Genomic DNA, 24,123 nt, shown 5'->3' with positions numbered 1-24,123 from the left:
CCCCAAGAGCAATTAATGGCATTGCCTGCAGTGCAATTCAGTAAAGAACTTGGCTCTAGAAATAAAAATCAAATGACAGGCAGAATAAACTTGATTTGCTGTGCACTTCCTTCTCCCTGTGGTGATTTTACAGTATACACTGGTGGTAAGATGATTTAAGTGTTGACAAAGCTGGAATTAAGATGTTCACCAGCTTAGTTCAAAGCATTTGACATGCGGAAAACAACATTAACAATGCCACCGTTTAGATGGCTTCTTACGGGAACAAAACAGTGCAGTACCCAGAATTCATGTTACCAGTTGAGTGTCAGTAAGCATTTCACCTGCCATTTCATGAGGATCTGCACAAAGCACTTGGTCTTCTGTTTTTTATTTTAGAAAAGTCACAAGCACCCCTATCAGGCATACACGTGTGCATACGCAGGCATACACCCGTTCATTTGCCTGATGTCTGATTTAAAACTAATTTCAGACAATTGGAAGACTTGTTGACTTTTATGAGCTTTGGATCAGGTCTTAAGTAGACAGTCAGCCATCTTAACGATCAGCTGAGTGTAGTTTTCAAATATAACTCATATTACCACATTTATGAACTAATTTGCTTTCAAAATGTAAGACTGACAGGTGATCTGACTGTTGATTTTCATGTGCTACTTACAGCAAGAATTGCCCTGTCTCTTTCGACCAAATCTGCTAGCTTATCCAAAAGATGGCCTCTTTCCGATGCATCCATTCTTCTCCAGACCGAACCTAGAGAAAAAGCCAGGCGAGCTGCCCTCACTGCTTTGTCCGTATCAACCTGCCAAGAAGGAAGAAAGACGCAGAGGTAAGTAACATTACCAGGCTTACGAAATTTGCTGGTTTACAACCTTAGTCACGTGATGGGGTTTGGAACTGCGATTAATAAATGTCCAGCATTGCTATTCTGGACCTGTTGCTTTATTCTATTTGTACATTTCTACCCATTCACGGGATGTATTACCTTGTCAGCTTCCTGGATCTCACAGATCTGCTCTCCTGTTGCTGGATTATATACTGGGAATGTTCTCCCACTTTCAGAATTTTGCCACTCATTATTGATGAAAATCTAGAAAAGGAAGAAAAGTCATCAATCCTCCTGCATGAACAAACAGTAATGTATATAACAACAGACTCCTGGGAGAGGCTGCAGATTCTAATACAAAAGAGTTGAAACTCATTTATGCCTGTGAAAATGACAGTTTTTGGGAGTTCAGGCTGAGGGTCAGCCCCCGATGTCTTGCTGTATTCTGTGGCAGTATCATTACAGAAGCAACATTAAACTAAGTAACCTGGCTGACGTTCAGATTTGGTTCAAAATCTGTAACAAAAAAACTAAAAAAAGCCCACACCTATATCAGAGAAAAAGCCTTGAAACTGCTGGAGACAAGACAAGGATTTGAAGTAATCATTCAATTCAGTAAGTAAACATTTGGTCACTGATACAACCCAGTCAAGGCTGAATAATCTCAAACATCGCAGTTCTTCAGTACACAGTCAGTTGGTTATGGCTACAGTGATGGCTTGCAGCACAGAATTAACTTGCTTATCTGCTTAGAACAATGGAAATTGTTAAAATCTCTCAGTGTTGACATAATTTTAATTGTCATAGGCAAACAAATTTGAATTTTAATGGTGCTGACAACAGCTGTCTTGAGAGAAGTAATGACAAATGAATTTGTTTAAAGTAGATTTTTACTGATAACTGCATACATGGCCGTCATTTTCTGCTGAATTACTTTCAAGAACAGGATGCAACTATTTATCAGCAAATATGAAAGAAGTCAGTCTAGGAAAATGACAGAGTGAAAGGTTTTCCAGGTATTCAGACTCTTCCTGTCCTTGAAATCTTTCTAAGAATGAAAGTGTTCAAAAAGTCCAGGCACCATATGGGTTCCTTGGAGTTCAGGTATCAATGTATTCCATGAAATACAACTTAAAATGTTAAGGGGGAGATCTGGCCTCACTGAAATCAACAGGAATTGGACCACTGACTTCACTGGAGGCAGGAATTCACCCCTAGGTAGAAGGAATGTTCATCACCCTTTTTTGCTTGAGGGGTTAAGTTGTGTTTATAGAGACAGGGACCTTTCTCTTCTTAAAGCAAAGCCCCATACCCCACACGGATCTTACGACTGGATGAGTAGAAAGCCAAGGGACCCTTTGAAAGATTCAGGAGTCTCCGTTCAGTCAGAGATACCGAGGTGGTGGAAACTGGCCCATCTTCTTCTAGCATGGCTACAGAACGAGACTGAATGATGTATTAAATATCGGTCCAGTTTCCTCACAGAAACACTCTAGACAGTGGGACAGAAATCTGTCCTGCTGATCAGGCAGACTAAACACCGCAAACAACTCGTCCAGAGCAGCACTTTGGCACCTCTTTAATCTTGCTCTTCCTGCTGTCTTACTACCATGAAATAAAGAAGCTCTTACCTTTGTATTGGCACATGGCTCAGGTCAGCCAGATGAGCTCAGGGAGACGATGGAAGACAATTTTATGTAAGGGCTTTGCTTAAATGGTGTCAGGTTATTGGTTCCTTTTTTGTTTGTTTTCTTTATAGCAAAGTTGATGTGGCAAAACCAGGACAAAAAATTTACATGTTTTTCATGTGGAAATGAATGGAATGTAATACCTGTCTTCTCTAGTCAAAGAACAGTATGGTATGATTATAGATCAGCTGCTGAGTTTTTAGGCTTGGAATAGTACAACAAAGACAGCCACTCCACCCTGCCAACTAAATAGTTTAAAATGTACTCTAACTTAAGCATTTAAAACTTCTCTGATGGCAAGGAAAAGCATCAGGATCAAAATACTGGGTGTTTAAGGAAAGAGGATCTCCAAAGCTTTAATGGATCTGTAAGGAAGGAAGGAAACAAGCTCTCTAGCTAGTCATAAATTGATGAGAAAAAACAGCTGGGAAAAAACCCAGCACTATTGTAGCAAAAAAAAAAGCAGCCAAGAGAAAATACAGTCAGAAAGCTCAAGATGGACAGTTGCAACACCAAAGGGAATAAAGTGTCCATAAAAGAACAGAACATGGTGAGGATGCCAGTGTGCCTGTGCATTTTACAGAAAGGAAAGAAATGGCGTGCTCATATTTGCACGGGAAGGCGAAGATGTGTCTGTAGAGTTTTCTGTTACCAGACATGAGCTTGCTCAACCTATTCTCCAAGCCAAATAGAAGCCATGTAGCTGTGTTCTTCTCAGCGGGGCTTATTAGCTCAGGCTTAGTGCCACACTGACTGCAGTGACATAGCTTCTGGTTCCAAGCTGACTCATGTCCGGCTGACTGAGGACATGGGCATAAAGGAACCTGTGCCTGCCTGGAAAAGACTCTGGCAATATAACAGCTGTGTGTAGAAACCAACAATTACACATGCTTTTGCTTTTATGGATGTGTATCTGTTGTGTTTCCCCATCTTCCCTGTGCCTCCAGCCTCAGCCACTTTGCCATGTGCCCTTCCACCCACTTCAGAATCTGTCCTTTCTTCACGTCCGCCCCACCCTCCACTTTTGTTTTGGGTTTCAGAGGCAGCTGAACCAAGGACCTACTGCACCATTACCATTACTGTCTGTCGCTTTCTTTGCACACTGTACTTATCTCGAGCCTGACCACGTCCTTGGACTACAAGCTCCTCAGATTGTGGGTGGTGTCTTCCTGCTCAGTGATTACACTGCTTTGCAAACCGAAGTACTGGTCCCCGTTAGAACATTTTGGAACTAACCCAGCCAAAATAAGATAATGAAAGAATCACCACTATGATATCTGGTGACTTACACCGCAAGCCAAAATCCTCCAGCATATCGTTGTCACTTTTTAGACTGTAAGTGAAACAAAGAAACTCAGAGATCTGTGATCTGTGTGGAAGAAGGATTTTACTGTCACCCCTTCCACTGAGTTTGGTGGAGTTAACTCCATGCCCAGAGTGTGTGTGGGTGCACTGAAGAGGAGGGGAAGGGAGAAAAGCTTGCAGCTTCAGGAGCAGATGGCCCAAGGTGATGGAAGGATGTTTGTTTAAGGTTTCAGTATGTACATAAACACATAGGTTCCTCGCGTGATCTGTCTTGCAAGAATAAAACAGTAGGTTGAGTGCAAGAACCTGAGAAGTGGTGGCAACTGCAATTGAGTACTCTTCTCTTACAGAGTGGTCTGTTCTTTTTAAAATAAGATTTTTAAAAGTTAACTACATTCTGCAGGTATGAACACCTATTATCAGGTTTGCTAGTATGCAGGACATGTATTTATTCTTAAAATACATTTCACCATAGGAATAAGAAACAGTGTCTTGGAATTACAAGAGAGTGTTGCATTTCAAGCTGACTGGAACTATAAGGTGTATTATTTTATTGAATGCTCCATTTTAGCCCACAGATTTATAAAAAGAACAGTAATAGCAAATATTTCAGATAGGACATGGGAAGGATCTATTTGGCATAAAGTTAGAGTTGAAGGCAAGAGAAATTGCTACTGTTAATGGTTAATGTTAGTTTCTTCCTGTTCCACTTTCTATAAACAAGGTATTGCCTATACAAGCTCATTACTGTAAACTGAGCACATTTAAATTGGCAGTAAAATCAGAGTATTTACTCTAGTGCACAAATAAAGTACCTAGTCCCATGTTTTGGAACAGTTTCAAGTCTTGAAATCCAGCAGCTGGCGGCTTTACAAGCAAAACCTTACACTTAAATAATTCACTTTTGAAAGTTTTAGGTGTTCTGTGTCAGGTAGTACCATTCAGCAGATATTCCTACCACCAAGACGCAGATTCTTTTGCAATAAATTTGCATTCACAGGGGCTTTTATAACTCTTCCAGCACTACTGACTCCAATGGCTGTTGATTAAATGTATATATCCTGTACATTTAATCTGACTTTCATTATGGCCACTTCGTAAAAATGCCACGAAATGGACAAGCGATGACACATTGCAAGAACAAGGAATCCCTGCAAAGCCTCAAACTGGGGTTTTTTTCTGCCTTATTTATAGTGACCATGGAAAGGCTAACTGTAAATCAGGGAAAATATTTGACAGCAAATGTTCCTATCTATGGATTATATATAACCCATCCCAAACACCAGATGAAAAAGGGGTAACCCTAGAAAAAAGAAGGGCTTGCTTCCATGTAAATCATGCTACAAATTGGACAACACCCAGTGAGTTCATTGTTCAACCTCAATTGTGAAGGCTATTCACATTTACTATTCCCCTGGAATCAATGTTAATTAAGGCTGACTGGGGCTATAAATCAGCCTTTGGTTTTTACAACTTAATTCAGCATTAAGCATATATATGTAAATAAAAGGTAACTGATTAACCACTTGAGTTTTCCAGGAGTTACTGAGGTAATTTGTTTTTGTTTGAGTCCTAGCCTTACCTTTTGTGATTTGCAGTAAGGAGAAGAAAAAGTATATAGTATGTCATGTATTTGCTATGCGGTATTGTGAGTAGTTAAATAATCTGGCCTGTTGGGTGCTATCAACAAACCCGTGCCAAAATGGAAAGGGAAGAAGGAACACTTGAGAAATTTTGGAACACATTTAGTTTGCCATGTACTCTCAGTAGAGCCAACAACTGCAGCAGTGCCAGAGCAGGAGGGGAACAGGCCAGCGCTCCCGTTTTACCTAGGTGGCCCTGTCAGTACAGGGATTTGGCCAAGGACAAACCCAACTGGCAAAACAGACACTGCCTCTTGTGCGGAGCCTTGCTGTAGTTGGTGCACAATGGTCTAAGGTAAATACTCTTCGTTCACCAGCGATGCTGCCTGAGGCAGCATGCAGCGTGAGCAGCAGCTGAGGGAGCGGGTGGGTGAGGAGTGTATGTCTGCAGGATGGGGAAGGTTCAAACAGGCCTTACAAACGGTGCAGTTGGAAGCCCCCAGCTGCCCCTCTGAACATGCCCTTGGAGTGTCATCATGCTCCTGAGATCTCATCATAAAGGCCTCTTGGTAATTTCTGTTCCTTTCCAAGTGGGACGTGGAGAGGGCATGCCATTTGCCTAAAAGGACAGGCACATCCCTCCTGGTACTGACAGTACCCTCTTCCTCGCGCACACACACATTCCCAGAGACCTTTTGGTAGTTCTTTGCAATATAACGGCCCTACCACATATTTGCTAGGTTCAAATTCTGCCCGCAGCTAATTACATGCAGCCACTGCTGACAGAGTTTCACAGGACTAATCAAGGAAGCAATCTGACCCATCCTACAAGACTGCTCAGAGCCTCTGAGATGCCATGTCATACAAAAAAACTATACAAAGGAAAAGTAAAGCTCAACATTTTACATAAAATTCAAGTTACTTCAAGACCCTGCTGACATATAGTTAGAAGGAAGTCATATACTGCACTTTGCATAAGACTGATTTTTCAAAAGCATTATGCACTGAGTTCAATAGCATTTTTGGATGCTCATCAGTTTTGAAATGAAGCCAAGAGTAAATGTTTTTAGCATAAAGCAAAGCAAATTAAGCTTTGCAAATAAACAACTACAATATCTTGTTTAAGTAGCCATCTGTCCCAGTTGGCTTACTAATAATTAGCAACTTAATGTTCATTTCAAACCATGCAGGTAATTGTAGTGATAAGCATTCAAAGAGAAAGGGATGTGTACAAAACCAGGCTGAACAATCTAATCTGCAATGCAGTAGTAGCAAAATATAGAGCAGGGAGAAAATGGATAGAATTTTGTGGTTTTATTGCTTTACCACTGAGGAGGTACAAAACAACTGTCTTTGTGGGTGTGTATATAAGTATTATTAATTAAAAATCAGCACAGAACTAATACCTTCTTTGCAGCTTTTGGTTGAACGAGACCTGGTGTCGTGGCACTACGGATTCCCTCTGATGTTCACCCAGGGGCTAGCCCTGGATTTGGAAAATCGAACTGATTTTTAAATGCACTGGGGATTCCTGCATGCTCATTGCCTCTCTTGTTTATGTTGTCTTCCCTTAAAACATAGAAGAAAAGTAATATGGGCTCCCTTAATTCATAAGAGTAATCAACACAGGTGGCAACAATGTAACTTTTAATTTCCTTTCTTGAAAATGTTCTCAAATGATGTGTGAGTGAAATGATGATCTACATTCTTAATTTGATACTGCTTCATAATGATGTCATCAGACATTTTCTTCAGGCTCCCCAGCTGTATAAGAACTTCAGCCAGTGGACAGACAGTGGCCTAGCATTCAGCTCTTTGGAAGTAGAATTATTTTCCCATGGATTTAATAAACAATGTTTTTGTGCTGTTGCAGCTCCAGAAATGTTTTTTGGTACAGGAAGAGGATTTTAACATCCAAATAATAATGGCTTCCCACAGGAGATATGGTTCTGGATGAATGGAGGAAGGAATGGGAATTTCCTAACTCAATTGATTTAGTAGCTGGTTATAATTTCATTCCATCAAAGATCTTTTTTTCATATGTGACTTTCTCCTTAGAGAGCCTTTGACATCAAATCTGCAAGGATGGGGGAGGGGGCATCAGATGCCAAAGTACTTTATAAAAGAATCACAGCTGTTTGGCCCTCAGCATCTTCTTATAGCTGGAGGCATTAAGTAATACATAGTGGCACTTTTTTTTTTTACTTTTTTTTTTTTTTTGGGGGGGGGGGGGAGGACATAAAACAATTTTAGAGGCATGCAAAAAATCCAGCAGCAGCATTTCCCTTGGTAAATACTGCATAACATCCCAGATACCGGGCACCTGTGCCTCAGTCTGGTCAGGAAATTTCATATCCTTTCCCATCTCGGCAACTTCATTTCCTCTCCTTTGGAAACATTTCAAGACTCCTAACGATTAGTACAATTGTAAGGGAATGAAGTAGATGGGATTGCCAATCAGAGGTGCAGCTTGTTTATTTTCTCAGGCTTTGTTTTCCTTCACTTTTATGGCTGTCTCGATACAACGAATCTCTCACGTTCTAGCCAGAGCATGTTGCGGGGCGCTCCTGGGAGTGACTGGAAACAAGCAGCTGGCTACGAAATCAGCAAAAGCCTGGTTTGTAAGTAGGCACTAGGAAAGCAAAAGCCAATCCCAGTGGACTGATTGCTGACCACCCAGCGACTGATTAGCAGTGCTGTTGTATTTTTAAGAAGGGGATTGTTCAGGTGAACAGTGAGAGTCACTGCTCCTAGCTGGAAGTTCACAGATGATGAGGAATGGGCCACAGACCTCAAGGTCAACCTCCCCAGACATGCTTAGTGCAGGATCCTGCTTCTCAAGGCAGTCCATGAATGAGCCTTATGCTGGGCAGTGCCAATGACTGCATTGCTTTCAAATGGTACACCTATGTACATCAAGGCAGGCTGCCTGGCTTGACCATACAAACAGGAATGGTTATCATGCTGCTCACCACGGTTACCACAGAGCAGTATTGGTCCTGCAGAAGTTACCCAGATTTTGGTTCTTGTAATGAGGTGCCTTTCAGCTGTGGAGGAACTGTAATTGTCTTAAGAGGAACAGCAAACTGTACGTGAGAACGCTGAACTTTGCACTAAACTTAATTCTGCCAAGCAAGCTCCTGTGGACGTAGCTGGTTTTCAGCCACTAGAGGTCCAGTCCCACCCACAGTAAAGTGAAAGGAAAAATCAAATTGGTTTCAGTGGAAGCTGAATCAGGCCCCAGCTGATGAAGAGGAAGCAATGGTAACAGCCTCCAGAGGGATATTTGTGCTGGGAGACAGAGCTGTGTCGCTGGAAACCTGACAGCTGCTCTAGAACCTGTAAGGGCCATACAAAACCAGAACATGTTGATTTTTATTTTTCTTCTGTGGCTGCTGGCTTGTCCTGGCTCCTTACCTCTCCTTACCTGACACCCTCTACCCCTCAAAAAAAAAAAAAACCCAAAAAAATTGAAAAGGAAGAAGAGCTTTTTTCTAAAGCTTTGTGTGTTTTGGGGTATTTGGGTTTTTTTAAAACTCACTTGGACCTCAGAGCCAGAAGGATACTGTCATGGCTTTTAGACATGGTTTACTATAAATGGCAGTTCCTTCATAAACCCAGACTTTTTAAGTTTCACTCAAGAAATCTAGAGTCCAAGCTCCAGAGCGTATGGCAAAGGCTGGAAAATTTTAAACATTTACAAACGCACTACGGCAGGAGGATCAAAAAAGTGGAATCGGAAATAAAATGCACAAGAAGTGAATGAGGCTGCTCTGGTTTCGCTGTCAGCGCAGCAGTACATCGCAATCTAGTAGGATTATGTTTATGCAACCCAAGTCCTGTGCCAAAGGTACACGTCTGGATGAGAAGGCTGGAGTGTTCAGCTTCTCGGGCTGTAACTTCCAAGTAGTAAGGCCTGAGCCAAGCCTACTGAAATCAGAAACAGTCCTTGACATCAGCGGACTTCGGCTCAGAAGCCAAGTATTTAAAATAGGGAGTACATCAAGGTCTCAGTGACATTTCAGCATGTGTAAATGAAGTCAGACTGCATCGTGGCAGACACAAGCTGGAGGAGGATTCATATGATCTAGCACCTCATGGTGGGACCTAACGCATTAGCTCAGTCTCTTTCCATTCCCCGTGGGGTGGGAGGAGAGGGGGCAGCACTCCCTCGGGGCAGTACTTGCTACCTCAGGCGTGCTCCCATTGCCCCCAGTAAGGGCCTGTCCCTCCAGTGGCTGTTGCACTGGCCCGCTCCTCTAGGCATCATGTTTAGGTGCTTACAGGGGGGTACAGCGGGTGCCCCCTGAGCCAGCTCACCGTGAGTGCAGGTTTGGGGAACGGCTCGCTGGGGACAGGTGTGACGGGGGGAGACACTGGGGGAGCCCCGGGTCTCTGAGCAGCAAATGGGAGAAAGGGCTTGAAGCCTCCTGTCAGTCTGCTGTGAAAGTGGAATGTAACATGATTTTTTCTCCCCTATGTCCCAAATCCCTCACACCAAATGTTTGACCTGCCTGTCTTCCTGTCTTAATTAGTCTTCTGTCTTTCTGGGAGTTGGGTCTGTTCTCTTGCAAATGGCAGAACATCAGAGAGGGGAAACCTGTCATGTTTATTTTCTAAGCTGTAGGGGGCACCCATTTGAAAAAACTCCCAGCTTATCTAAACGTTTTTTGTTTGTATGATTTTGAATTAGGAAGTGTGAGTAATTAGTTAAGAAGATTAAATAAGTCTTAACAACATGCAGTAGCATGCTTACTTTCCTCCTCCCCCCCCACCGCACAAGTATTTCCTGCACAAAACCCAGGCTGCCAAACTGTGATGTTACCTTTTTCTATTTTAGTTTCTCACTGTGCCACATGCTGATACAGCATCCGTTATTTCAATTCAGTCTCATTAAAGGGATTATTTTGTGCCTGGTCGTTCAAGAAAATTAATCTAAAGAGAAGAGACTTCAGATTGTATTGTCTGTTGAAGTATACCCACCACAAACATTTTACTCCTTTTGGCTGCCTTATTAAACCTGTGGGAAGAAACTTTACTTACAGCACATGAAGACTTTCCTCAAAGTAATTTCTACCTTTTTTTTTTTCAGGTAATGAAGAATTTATCTGCTGTTACTGGCACAATACAGGAGCAATAACACTTTCCCGTAGCTCAGGTAATATTTCATCTACTCCTAAGAAACTAATCTCCTAAGCTTACCTATCCTTTTACTTGCGGGGCTTTAATTGCTGGAGAAGAACATTTACTGTCTTGCTTAACTGCATCAGAAAACGTTGTTTCTGAAGCCAGGGTGACTAAAGAATTGAGTATGCTCTACAAATCCACTAATAAAAAAGAAAAGCCATCACTGAATGATTTGGGTAAGGATGGCAGTGCTTTTTGTGGAGTATGATCCTTGATATCACGCACTGCAACTTAAAAAATGAAATAACGAAAAAGTTCTAAAAATTCATTAAATCAGGAGTGGAGAGGAGGGAGTATTTGTTTACAGAATCAATTTTTAGGCTGTCACCGGGCTTTAATGAAGTTGTGGCTGTTAAGAACTTGATCCTGGAAACCCTTTCACAAGCACTCATTTGAAATGGTGGGAATGAGGAGGGGTTTGTACAAACAAGACTGGTATTAGTCTGTATCGTTTTCCTGTGTTTTGCATCATTTGCGTATTGCAAGTCTTATGTGCTCATTGTGTGGACATAAAACAGCATAATTATTTATTTGTGCATGGGAGACACGTTCTGCTATTTAAAAGAATCAAGCAGATCATCATTTGTAGGTAATGGCCATTTTAAATGTTCATCACCGAAGAGCAAGTTCTTCCTTAGAATTCAGCTATGCTGCATAAATAAATACTCCTACTAGGATTTCAGACACTATAGGCAACACAGAAAAATACAATGGGCAAATTTATTTTGACTTAAAAGCTCTGTCTGAGAAAATTACCTTATAACTACACATGAGAAATTGCTGGAATGTCAGCTTCATTTGCAGTGGCCCCTTATGGCCTGATCACCCTCCCTGGCACGATAAATCACTGGCAAGATCCTTACCTTAACACGTTTGATCTCAGCTCAGCAAGACTTGGTTTTGATGTGAAGAACTCCAGATCTGTTAGGTCAGAGACAAATAGCAGAGCCACTGACCTGCAAAGTGCTAACTCTATATTAGACCCAAGTGAGCAGCCTTAAGCTCCTGGAAAGTTTGCCTTCACTTCTACTTTGCATCCTGAATATTTTCAAATATTACTGTTAGCGTGTTTTGCTAACATGCCAGTGACATTTCCTTTCATGTCATTCTGCACATACAGAACCCACAAAAAATCAAAAAACCCAAATAAGCATGCAGCACGAGAAGCATGTCTTGGATAAACTGTTAGAATTATCTGCACTTTAGGGCAACAGGAAACAAAACTCAGTATTTACTATCGGTTTCTTTATTTCATTTACATAAATGGCTTGCACTGGCCCTTTTCTACCTAGACTGTGCTTACTAATGTCATAAATAATGATATTCACCAGCACGCTCACTAAGATGATTGAAAGTGCCTGTATGTACGTGTCTGAACAAACAGAAATTCAAACTACTCCTAAACAAACAACAATTATCCAGCTTGTGATGCTTGCATTCAAGTGAACTGTCACAAAGACCAGTTTTGTGGCCACTCAGTTTTGTGGCCTTGGTTTGAAACTATTCCCGAATGTCCTGGTTAAACAGTCACTTATCTCTACGATAGTAAGCAGGAGTGTTAGTCTACCAGAAAATTGGATGTTCTTAATAGGCTTTGGGGGAGAATAGCTTTGCATCATCAGCATTAAGTTAAATCACATTAAGTACCCACTTACAACATAGGGATTACCACTTATGACATCTTCGGTGAAAGCCTTTAAAACAAATTGTTGTGTTTGTTAGAAGAAGCTGTGAGATAACAATTCCCAGAAAGCTGATTTATAAACCCATTTTGCGCTTCAAGAAGGTGCAAAGGAACCTACCACCTCTCCTCTCTTCCAGTGCTAAAATGAAATCTCTTAGGCTGGAAATTCTTTTAATAAAAAGTCTTGGGCAGTACCGATCTGTTTACTTGAGAATATTCTTCTGGAGAGAAGAAACCTTTAGCTAGATTTCCCTTCCTCAGAGTTCAGTTCTGATTTCACCGCCAGCTCTTTCTGTTGATAAGCCGTTTACTTTACATATACAAAACTGGAACACAGGTCATTCTACTTTTTATTATTCATAAGGCTGATTGGAGAGAACCAGGCTTAAGCTGTCAAAGCATCCTGCTGTGCTTGGATACCTGACAAATTTACACCCCAAAGTACACTGTGGTGCTAAGACTAAAATTGGATGTGAAGCGCTCTTGCAAGACCTGATTACAGTCCCAAGCAAATAAAGCACTTCAGGGTATAGCAAAATAATGCCAATATTTAATAGATTTTAACATTTTTATATGTGACTGGCAAGCTATTCTGCATAGAGATGTAGGCCTGCATGAAAAATGAGCTCTTCTGTTTACCTTTAAATAGAAGCAGACTAATAACTTTGAGTGTGTAAATTAAAAACATGACCCTCAACTTTTGCCAAACATGCAGCATTAAAAACATAGACTAAGGCAAAACCAAAACCTAACTATACAGAGATTTCCTTAAATGAGCAAAGTAGGTTCTAAGTCTTGTTAATAAAGAGCCTTCCTTAAAAACGAATGTTCATATATGCAGTCCTGAGATCCCCCCGCATTTCCTTTAAAATTCATGTTTCTTTTCCCCTTTCTAACCAAATGCCCTTTTTCTCTGCTGGAACCCCTTGTAATGATACCAGAATGTGGGCAAACCTCATTAGTCTCCCTGCTGTTTACAAGACAGGATTTATGCTCAGTGTAGTGAACACAATGAGACATGATCATTAAATGGCTAAAATCAGCATCGAGACTTTAATCTGAGAAATTTTTCACCCAGACGTTGCAAATGCTATTGGCATGTAAAGGTATGAAAACCAATATTAATTACAGTGAACATATGTCACCCGATGCCCCTGCTTTCTGCAAGGAGTATACCAATAACTAGCCATTTGTGAAGGTTAATTTCATGCAACCTTTGGCAGTTATCTAGTATAAGGTATGTCGCCAATTCAATCCATTAAGTAATAACTAAATTCTCATGGGACCTAGCTGAAGTCAAATGTTGTTATTCCAGGTTCACTGCTTTTAGTCTCCCTGAAGACCGTTTAGGCAAACAGCTGGAAGAGCTGACTACAAAGGTTCCCAGTCACAGGGAACAGCCCTAAGAAGCCCTTACCTGCTTTCCAACCAGGAAGTAAGTTATCAAGGATTTGTTCTGTTGCTCCTTCAAGGAGAGAAATGAACTGAGGCAGAGAGCAAGAGCATGAACACATTTGTGTTTCAGCTAGAATCCCAGCATGAAGAGTGATCGTCTTGGCTGGCGGGTGGAAGAGCTGCGCTGCACCAGCCACTGGGCATGTCTGCACTGGGCTCCTGGTTGCCATCTAAATAGCAGGGCCTGCCTTCCCCCTCCATGGTGGAGCGCCTTACTAAAACAAAACCCTTGAGAAGCGGACAGAAACAATACCAGAGATGACAACCTGGACTGCCAGCGCCATCACTGGGCTGCACCAGTGGAGATAGATACTCCCCCTCCTAACAGAAGAGCCCAGAGGGGAGCAACACTGCAAGCCCCAACTTCACTTGAACTCATTATCCAGTTCTTCCAGCAAGGAGGGCACTGCCTCCCAAACAGCACTCAAGGGAATGGTAACGGAGACAACTCCCGATCAAGTGACACAGAAAGAGAGCAAGCAGCACAAAGAAAGGGGTCTTTTCATCTATGCTGTGTGTGCTTGTGTAGGTGAGTGCACATGGAAGTGTGCGATTAATACCGTATAGAATTGTAGGCGTGCAGCCGCATGTAAACACTGGCTCTGAAATTCATCTATATTTCCATTTCCCAGAATAGCATGTACAGAAAAAGAGGTTTTATCTTCTAGTAGCCTGGCTGGTTTAGCAAGAGATCCTGCCTCTGACACTGACCTACAGTCTCAGTTAGTCATGGTTACACTCCAACAAATTTAAACTCCCCCATCTGTGAAGGAGCCTTGTCACCAGTTTTACTGTGAGACTGAATCAATTAATGCTTTCTAAAAGCTTTGATGGAAGGAGCACAATATTAACACTTGCAGTTGAGCGATGCTAGCTAAAAATGTCTTTAGTAACATTAACAAATATGTTTTAAAATCACTATCAAAGGGTTGGACCACCAAGACTAGGCCACCATCGGTACAGCTAACCCATTTCGTGTTAGTCTCATATCACCATTTCAGATGGACAAGTGAAAAAGCAGAGCGTGATTCTCACCTCTCATGGAAACAGCATCCCATAGAAATCACAAAAGACAGAGAAGCCGTTAAGTAGCTGTGGTAAAGAAAGTGTGATAAGGACGAAAAGAGGAAGACCAACAGAACATCGAGCACTGACAGAAAAGGGGGTGAAGGCTTAGCCAGATCTCCTGCAAAACATGCGTGCATGTTTCTCAAGGTCCATGCAGGCCATTCAGGTACAGGACTGCTGCAACCATCTGCCACAACTGAAGAAACCGGGAGAGAATAAAATAACCCCCTTAATTTGGAAAGGCAGGTAATAATTTCTTAGTACTTTCTTAGCTACTCAAGAATAAACTATTTCTGTTACAGCTGAAAACAACCCACATAAGCAAATGTAAAACGTGTATGTTATGGTATACTGGTAAGTTTTGAAAATACCCAGTGGAATCAAGACACTGCTTTTATGCTTGCATGCAAAGAATGTTTAAAATAAACTCCAAATATGTTTCAAACAACAAAATTAGGTGGTTCCTTAAAAAAATAAAATAAAAATCTATGTATCCAACCAGCAGTTACATAACTGCCTTCTCAGATCAATTTGACAGTATACAGAAGTATTAAAGGCAGTTTAATTTCTATTTTAAGGACTTTTTACACTAGCAGAGTGGTAAATAAGAGTGAGGTGCAATGTCATAGGAGGTGCTTTCGTGGTTCAGCTGAAAAGACTTTACAGGATTTTTCAGCTAGCTAGAACACAATTTTCATCTAGGTCATCTTATAGTTAGGAAATGAAATTGCAAGTGCCCCTAAACCAGCACTAAAATCTAAGTGTGAAAATGGGTGATCTGGACTGTATCATGGAGAGGAAAAAACCTAGCATTTTTTGAGCACACGGGGATGAGAATTATCAGAGGCATACCACAATTTCTAGGTATAAGCTATGCAGGGAGGACAAGTCAGGCTGCAGAGCCAGGGGGAGCAGCTCTGTGTGCAAGGAAGAGAAACATCACACAACGCAGACCCAGGGATACAGAGGCGGTGTAGATCATGAAGGATAACAGCAGCAGTGAAGTACTGACTTCTGGATAAGAGCAACTGAAGTGACATTGGAGTGGCACTGAAGTGGAAAAAGAATACAAAGGCAGTAAGGCTGGTGCAAAAGTAACTGCGCATTAGTTAAACGAGAGCCGCACGGAGACAGTGTCTAAAGAGCAGAGTTTTCAGTGTCCTAATCTAAACAAGGTTTGATGTAGGCCTGTCAGGGACTAAAAAGCGTGTCTGAACCCCTGAGAAATGGTTACCACATAAATAATTTCAGCTTCATTGCTGGAGAGAAACATATGAAGAAGCCCTACTGTCTGGGATACTAAACTTCAAGAAGCAGATTTTTTTTTTAAAAGAGGAAGTAACTTAGAAACTCCCTGCTTGAAGCTAGGAAATTAAAATCCACAGAATCAGCATGGAGGCTTAAGAATGTGAAAGAGTCAAAGACAATTTGCATTCCCAAGGCTAAAAACTGGAAGCACAGGCAAGAAAATAAATGGGGTGGCTAAGCAGGAAGATACAAGAGGAAACGGGGGGGGGGGTGGGGTGGGGTGGGGTGGGGTGGGGTGGGTGGGGGTGGCAGGCGGAAGCTAACTTTACAAGGTCACAACACACAGAATAAAAACTAAAAACTTAAAATGTAAGTAACACTAATAAAACAGCCAGGGGAAGCCTAAGTTACATAACTAAGCAAGTATAGGCTGTGGGAGAGTCGGTGGATTCTGAAAACAACCTGCCTATGAAAGGCATAAAAGGCAGACTGAAGATATTTCCAGAGGCGGCTGCTCATTTGGGGGAATCTTCATTCGGCTATACCACAGTAGATTATATTTCTGCCCAAAATCTAGTATGTTATAGGGCCAAGGGAAGAAAAGCAGAGCCACTAGTTTGAATACTAGACAATGATGTTCTGAGGAATCGTCTTTACTAAAAATCTAACACCAGCAGTACCCTGAAGGCCATTCAAAGGGCATGTTCAAGACAAGGACTAATTGTGCTGCAAAAAGTTGAACTAAAGTTCCTGCAAAAAAACCTCCAAATGCTAATGCATCTTGTTTCTTCCAGTTTTCAAAAGGTGAGGCATCAGGAACAGCACAAAAGGCACGCAGGACATCCCAGGGTGGTGGTGATGATGATGTAGTAAGTGGTGTTTTTCCCACTGAAGCATGAGAGAACGATGCCACAGCGCAGACCTGGAAGGACCTTCCAGCTGGAGAGATCCATTTCAGATTAAATGCAGACCCGAGGTTCTGACCAGCTCTTGCCACTTGAGGCCAAATTTGACATGCTGACCTATTCATAAGAAGGTAAGATCAGCTTTTACATGACAGGCAAATAATCTCAGTGTTTCCCTGAAATGATAAATAGCTCCGCTTTGGACATGAATCAGTCTCACTTTAGACTGAAGCCTTTACCTGTGTAAATGTATTTGGAATTTCTGTAGGGAAAGGCACCTTCTGATCATTTCTGAGTCAAAACTGAGGGCTTTTGTGCAATCACTGCTGGAGGACCAGAGCACGGTAAGAGGCCAGTGTCCCTCTGGCATCCTCTTCCCATCCAAGTGCAGCAAAGAGGCTGCAGCCTGTTCTGTGCAACACTTCCTATGTCTTTGTGACTTTCCAAATGGATTTTTCTAACTCACTTATTTTAAATTGGGGCACAGTGGAAATCCACATGGAAATTAGCAAAGTATATCCTTTCTATAACCGCACCACCTGCTGCCGGCTGCTCCACAGCTGTCCCACCAGCATCCGTTTCGATTCTGAGTTCAATTCAGAGTCTTCATTACCTATGAATCCCTGACAGATTAAGGTCTATATACTCTAGTGGTCAGCACGGTCCTTGTGTTTTAACCTCCAGCTGAGGTCAACTGAGATCGAGCTGACCTTAAACGTTTTCATTTGGGTCACAGAACGTGATGTGGATGGTTCTCTGAAGTATTTTCCCACTTCAGTCTAACAAAGCCACAGCGTATTATATTTCAAGTCATAAGGCAAAAATCTCGTTCACTAGGCTCTCTGGGAAAGGAACTGATGTCCAGTGACGTGAACAAGAATGAAGTCCTTCTTTTCTTTGGTCGGTTGGAGACTGTTTCAGCAACACTATCACAGCAACACCTTGATGTGGCTTCACATACGATACTTTTAGTAATGGAGTGCTCTTAAAGCTTAGTCACACTGCGTAACTCCACCTTGATGTGCTGCATTCGTGTCACAAAGGTAGGTTGCTATTAAAAGTAGCAGAAGATGCTGGTCAGTAGAAATAATGGTTTTAGACAAATTCTGAAATACAGAACTTGAGTTTTGGAGAAAAACCAATTAGGTGTGTGCAGTCTGAACAGGAATTCCGCTATTCATTTGAGTAAGCACAAAAGTAATGAATGGCTGGGCGCTTAGATGGCAATAATTTTTTAGACTTCATCTTTCTCCATATGATAATCAGTAGTAAGTCTTCACATAGCTATTTATGCACTTATTTGTGCTCGAGTAGGGATGCCAGCGCTTGTCTGAGGATTCCTCACTAGGGGACTGCACGGAACTGCAATTTGCTGAAGCTTTTTTAAGCCTTTGCACATCTGTGCTTGTATTATATTTACATTCCTTATAATGTTGTCTCTGTATAAATGCATTTTTTGTCTCTCATTTCTTTCAGCTGAACTAAGGTCGATGTTTTGTTGCTTGTTTCAGAGAGTAAATTCTACTCTTTGAAAAGAAACAAACAGATAAAAAGTTGTATTTTTTTAGATATGGAGAGAATTAAACGATTTCAAAAAAATGAGCCAAATGTTACAGTTCAGTCTTAGGGAAGATAGCTGCAAAACAGTAAAAGAAGAAATGTGACTTTATGCAGGATCAGACTAAAAATTTATGATATGGACCACTGAACTCATCTTTTGTCATTTATCTCTGTAAACCTGTGAGATTTTTTGGAAGATAGTTAGTCAAATGAGGAGCCAAGATGAATCAGTGGATATAATTTATTTAGACTTTAAAAAGGCTTTTGATGATAAAGTCCTTAGCAAGAGGCTATTAAGGAAAGTTAGTAACCATATGGTGCAAGATAAAGTCCTGCCATGGATTAAAAAGTGGTTAAGAGATAAGATAAAAAAGACTGGAAATAAATGGATAATTCTCCCTGGAAAGAGGTTAATAGCAAGGTGCCCCTTAATTACTGTGACTAGCAATCGATATCTTGGTTCACCTGCTTTTGCAGATCATTAATAGTAAGGTACATAGTTTGCAGATAAAAATATTCAGACTAGTGAGAGTCTAGGGCCAAATCACTAGGGCCAAAGTGAAAAGGCATTTGGGCAACTCAAGGGTAGATGAAATATGCCAGAGGTAGTAAATGCAGAGCAAAGCCTGTTGGAAGGAAGGGTTCAATTTACTTTTAGATGCTGGTATGTTCCCAGCGACTTGCAGCGCCCATGGACAGCTCATCGAAGGCAACTGTTAATGTGCATTGTAGAGAAGGGAAGACAAACGGATACAGTGGCCGTGTGTGTGGTGCTCCCAGGAACAAAGCAGGTCATGGCGGTGAGTAACTTCAGACTGTCAGAGCCCATTGCGGTCTGTCGGGAACAATTCTGCACGGCGAGGGAGATGGGCGAGCTGAGCAGAGATCATCAAGAATTTGTGGACTGTTGGGCTTTATTGAAAAATGCAGATACCTCAAGACAGCAGTTTAATATGGAAACGTACCAGATTGGTGAACTTCTGTCCTTCAGAAACATTTCCCACAGAACAGAATGGAGAATTAAAGAGGGAAATTTTTTTTTTTTTTCACATCAGATTGAAAGTGTATGTTCCAGACACATTGTCCCAACTCAATAGTCCAATAGTTAGGGTCAGTGCCTGGACAGCCACCGATCTTTGATCAAATCCTTGCTCTGTCTGACATCGTGAGTATTCTTGGAGCAGAGATCTGAATCCTACTTTTCCTCGCTGAGTGTGCTGTGTACTGGGCTATCAAGTTGGTATCTCTCAGGCCTCATAAATACAAGTGAATCATCCAACAGGAGAGAACGTGAGACTGTTTCCAAGGATAGCCAAAGGTGGATAGCGTCCAAAATCGGGACCTAGCCACCACCAGAAATCAGGGATCCACAGTCAAGTTTCTGCCCTGTTTGCTTCAGAGCAGGCGTGTGAACGTGGCTACTCTTCAGCTGGGGCAAGTGCTCTATTACCGACTTGGTTTTGGTGTGCAAACAAATACACACACCTTTTGCATTGGAATACTTTTAATCGTAAACATTTCTGCAAAGATGAGAAAAACACTCGCTGCATAGCTCTTATCTTTCAGCGTATCATTTGACCTTACAGACTGGAGAAAGAGACAAAAATTTCCCCCAAGCCAGCAATACTGTATTGTACAGCTTGGGTGTGTCAAAGCAGTCTGTATTTTCCCTAAAGACTCAGTCGTTTCCTAAAAACTCAGCCCAGCAAGATGTCACTGCTACAGCAGTTACCTGCTCAGTAATGCAGTAGTTATCCAGCCGTGGCCAGTTTCAGCCTGGTAGTTTCTGTATTTTTAATGCTCTTAAATTAACATGGTTTTAGCAGCTGTATTGGAGTAAGCAAAGGCAGGGGACTGAACATGCATAAGACTACAACTGTTTTGTGGTCCCTCACACAGAAGCTGGGTAAACTGGGTTTGTGCAGAAAACCTTCAAGGTTGGGAGGGAAAAAAGAATCCTCTAGTCAGGCTGTTAATTGGAAGGAAGTACATAAATAGTTTGCAATTGATACGTGGGTTGATGGCTTGCAATACTAGCTACAAAGTATGAACGCTCTAGAAGAGAATTCAAACTGTAGATTTAAACAAAAGTAAATCTAAATACAGTAGATACCCTTCATACATGATGATACAGAGGGACACACCTAGTGTCAGCATCAGATGCTGAAGTGTTCCACCACGGGGTAAGGAGCTGTTCTTGCTGCCTGCTCTTCATGCAAACGTCTCTAATTTTCTGTGCCCTGTCTTTTGTAACCAGACGGCACTTGCTGAGCTGACCCAAAGGCCAGCTGATCTCTTCAAGTATCAGTCACTGAATCTGACTTCAGGAGACATTAAAGGAGTGAGCTCATTCAGGGAAAGACTGGTGGGAAATGGCACGTGTCATTGCTTAGCCAAGTTTTGCCAAAGCTCATCTTTAGTTGAAAAAAACGGCAAAGGTTCTGCATATTATTCTAAATAAAATAGATTCCCTGCCTCCTACCTTAATGTCTGTCTAGAATTTTATCTGGAAAACATGTGCTGGAAATTGTGGCAAAAATAATTTTTAATGGTGTTCTGCATCATTCATTTCTGGGTGATGCCAAGAAAGCATAATGGGAATTAAAATACAGAAACTTAGTTACAAAACAGTTCAAACTCAAATGCTTATCATACGAGAATTAGAAATGTATTTGCTAGTTCTTGTCTGCCCAGTGTGCCTACGCTTAATTGGAACTGCTGCCTACAGCTTTCTGCTGCAGTGCTGGGTAGTTTCCCTGCTCTGTGTTTAGAAACTGACCTGATTTTAGCCTGTGCTGTAAGAGTAGTAGCAAACCCTTTTACACAAGACAAAAAAATACGGTTGTCAGCCAGTTCGCAGGCTACTACTACAGAAACAGTTCTGTACCTCTTCCCCACCACAGCGCTACAGCTTCACCCCTTCAGAGCAACTCTGTAAAAAACTCTCAAACCCACAGTTCTTCAGCTTTTCCTTATGCTAAAGTTCTTCGACTCCCTCTCAGGCTTAAATCAATTGGCAAGCAAGAAACAAAACTTAAAACATCCAGTTGGACTGGTGTCCCCAGCGCGGTGCAAACTGAGCATGTTTGCCCGCTGCCAGAGCTCGGGGAGGGCAGAACCACAGGGTCCTCATTTTATACTGAGCTGCCTTCTAAGGTCAACGTCACTTATGAAACCCACTACGAAAATACTTAGTAAGTCAGATTTGATTATGGCACAAGGACGGAAGGATATCCACATCCTGCAGAAACACCGTTAGCCCCTCAAACGGAGATGGCAAGAGGAGGACGCTGCAAAGGGCTCAATCCATTGGGCTGACTCCATCTCTACTGTCAGGTACTTGGGAGACGCTCAAGTCTCGGGCATGAGACTGGAGTTCCGTAAGAGCCTGGAAGAGGGAGGCTGGGAACCCTCTGATCACCCTCAGAAGCTCTCAGGTTCTGGGAGCCACCAGCTCAGGGGTGGGCTTCCTGTACAGAACACGTTAACAACCTGGCCTTGCTGGACGCCATGCTACGGCTTGTCTCACACGTCTGATCACGCGTCCAGAGCAGCCCCTTCTGGGAGAGTTTCTGGCATAAAGCTGACATTTGTAGAAGTACGACTTGTTGCCGGGGAGAAGGCTGGATCCCCTTCCTACCTACGTGCTCCCTTACGTATGGAGCACAGCACATGCCCGAGAAGCCTGAGGAGGGCTCGCTGTGCCACGGGGCTGCAGAATAACCCAATTCCTGCAATACTGGAAGGTCGCCTGTTCTGCAGACGCAGTCCCTCCCCGGACATTAATGTTAAGAAGTAGAGAATTAGAAGAGTTACCCCAAGGAAAAGAGATAATCTTGCATGTAGCAGTTTTAGTACTTGCCAGCCACAAAGAAAAGCTTAACCCTGTGTGCCTGAACACCCGTCTTCATGTCTGCTTCGCAGCCTTTTCACCAGTTCTTACTACTCACATCTGAAACACTTTATTTTCACAGAGATCATGCCAAGGTATTAAAAAGCTGGGAAAAAATATTTCTAATGGCTGTTTTTTAAAAGAAGCACAGGCTGACTCCCAGTATTGAAATCACACTAGATACTGCTGCACATCTTACATAAAACCATGGCATCATAACTTTTCATCGCTAGCAACATTTTTTTCTGAGCAGTGAAGTGCATTGCCTCTATGTGCCACATCAGGTGTACAGGTCGGAAGGACCTAACGCACGGATTTCTGCTTACTGCAGTAAACCTACCAGACTATTTCAAAAGTTTCAGCAATTCTGGTAAATAATCAAATACATGAAATTTACATGGGTGGTATTTGTTTTGTTGATGTTCTTGGAAGGAGCCTTCATAATAATTCCAAGGACAATGTAGTGTTTTAGATTAATGAATCATAAATTTACTTTTCTCCAGTACATACTAAAAATCTTTATCAAATCTCATTCAGGCATTCCTGGAATTTTAACGTGATCCATCCTACCAAAACTGTTGCCTAATTTTAGAATTCTAGAAATGGCAATTAATTGGCAAAACATATTTTAAAATTACTTCACTCAGTTTAAACGTTCACAGGTACCTCTATTTTTCATAACAAATTAACTCCCAAATGGTTTAAGATTTTACATTCAGAGACAGCTGTAATAAAGAGTTCAAGAATTCTGTGTCCTGGTTGTGTATTTAAAATTCTCAGCTAACAAGCAGGAGAGAGGCTGCTAGGAATGCTTACAGATGTCCAATTTTACAAGCTTTGGGATTGTTGGTGGAGGGTTTTTTTTGTTTTGTTTTGTTTTTTTTCCCAAAGTCCTTTAGTCTAATGTTATTTATTGTTTATGGAAGTTGTTTGTCATTTAAGACATGAAGAGACCACTCCCCCCAAAAGAAAGAATCAAGTTACAATCCATTATTTCATTTTTGATTGTTTTTCTTTGTAATAGGTGGGAAAGTGGATCCTGGATAAAAGTCCTGCCCAAGACAAGACTCCAAGCTGAAGACTCCAATTATCTATAAATCACTTGTATTTCCTGCAGAGAAAGAGAAAAAGGAGGGAAGAGCGAGACAGACAGAAAAACAGAGACAGAGGATATGCCAAGTGAAATATTTGATACCTGTCCTAAACCAAATTTCTCTCAAAGCAGCCAGGAGTTACCTGATACCTCAAAACCAAGCTCAGTGGAAGCATGTTGCCCGTTTTGATTTTGGCTTAATATTGAAATAAAGTCATTTTCTTTTACTTGTTCCATCAGCATAAAATGTGTAACATCTTAACATATTTCTGAGATGATAGCACTATATATGCTGAATTACTAAAGGTGACTATCCAGTTTACATTCTCACAGACAGGAAGAGGTGATTGCTGACGACTGTTACCTTTTTCAAAGATTTTTAGAACCCATTCTCTAGTTTTTGCACAGAGAAATGCAGGTACACTTATTAATGCAAACAGTGATACTACTCCCAAGTTGTTATCTACTGAACACTCCTGGAACACATTTTACACTGAAACCAGCAACAAACAACATTCATGCCAAATACTGTTTGCACAGTGAGATTGCTCCCAAAGTGTAACACCATACAACATCAAATAACTACTATTTGTTTAAACTCTTCATTTAAACTATCTGCAAAGAAATCATAC

At 41.6% G+C, this 24,123-nt stretch overlaps 1 protein-coding gene and 1 long non-coding RNA gene across 3 annotated transcripts in view; one reads left to right on the top strand and one right to left on the bottom strand.

Moving 5' to 3' along the window:
* The window catches only part of ALDH1A2 (aldehyde dehydrogenase 1 family member A2), an 81,877-nt gene that overhangs the window by 32,363 nt on the left and 25,391 nt on the right, over positions 1–24,123 (bottom strand). For both annotated transcript variants that reach the window (XM_027777114.2, XM_005230611.3), the window contains 2 exons: positions 983–1,087; positions 659–799 (listed from right to left, as the gene is read on the bottom strand). In XM_027777114.2, coding sequence (XP_027632915.2) covers positions 659–799; positions 983–1,087 — 246 coding nt within the window. The remainder of the gene's footprint in view (positions 1–658; positions 800–982; positions 1,088–24,123) is intronic.
* Positions 691–24,123, top strand: LOC114010264 (uncharacterized). Its single transcript, XR_003551643.2, has 5 exons — positions 691–826; positions 10,492–10,557; positions 13,586–15,039; positions 16,836–17,989; positions 23,423–24,123. It is a non-coding gene; the product is annotated as an uncharacterized LOC114010264 (long non-coding RNA).

This window comes from Falco peregrinus, chromosome 1, assembly GCF_023634155.1.
Source record: "Falco peregrinus isolate bFalPer1 chromosome 1, bFalPer1.pri, whole genome shotgun sequence".
Classification (NCBI taxonomy): Eukaryota; Metazoa; Chordata; class Aves; order Falconiformes; family Falconidae; genus Falco; species Falco peregrinus.
The sequence above is the reverse complement of the archived record's forward strand: the minus strand, read 5'-3'. Positions and strand labels throughout refer to the sequence as shown.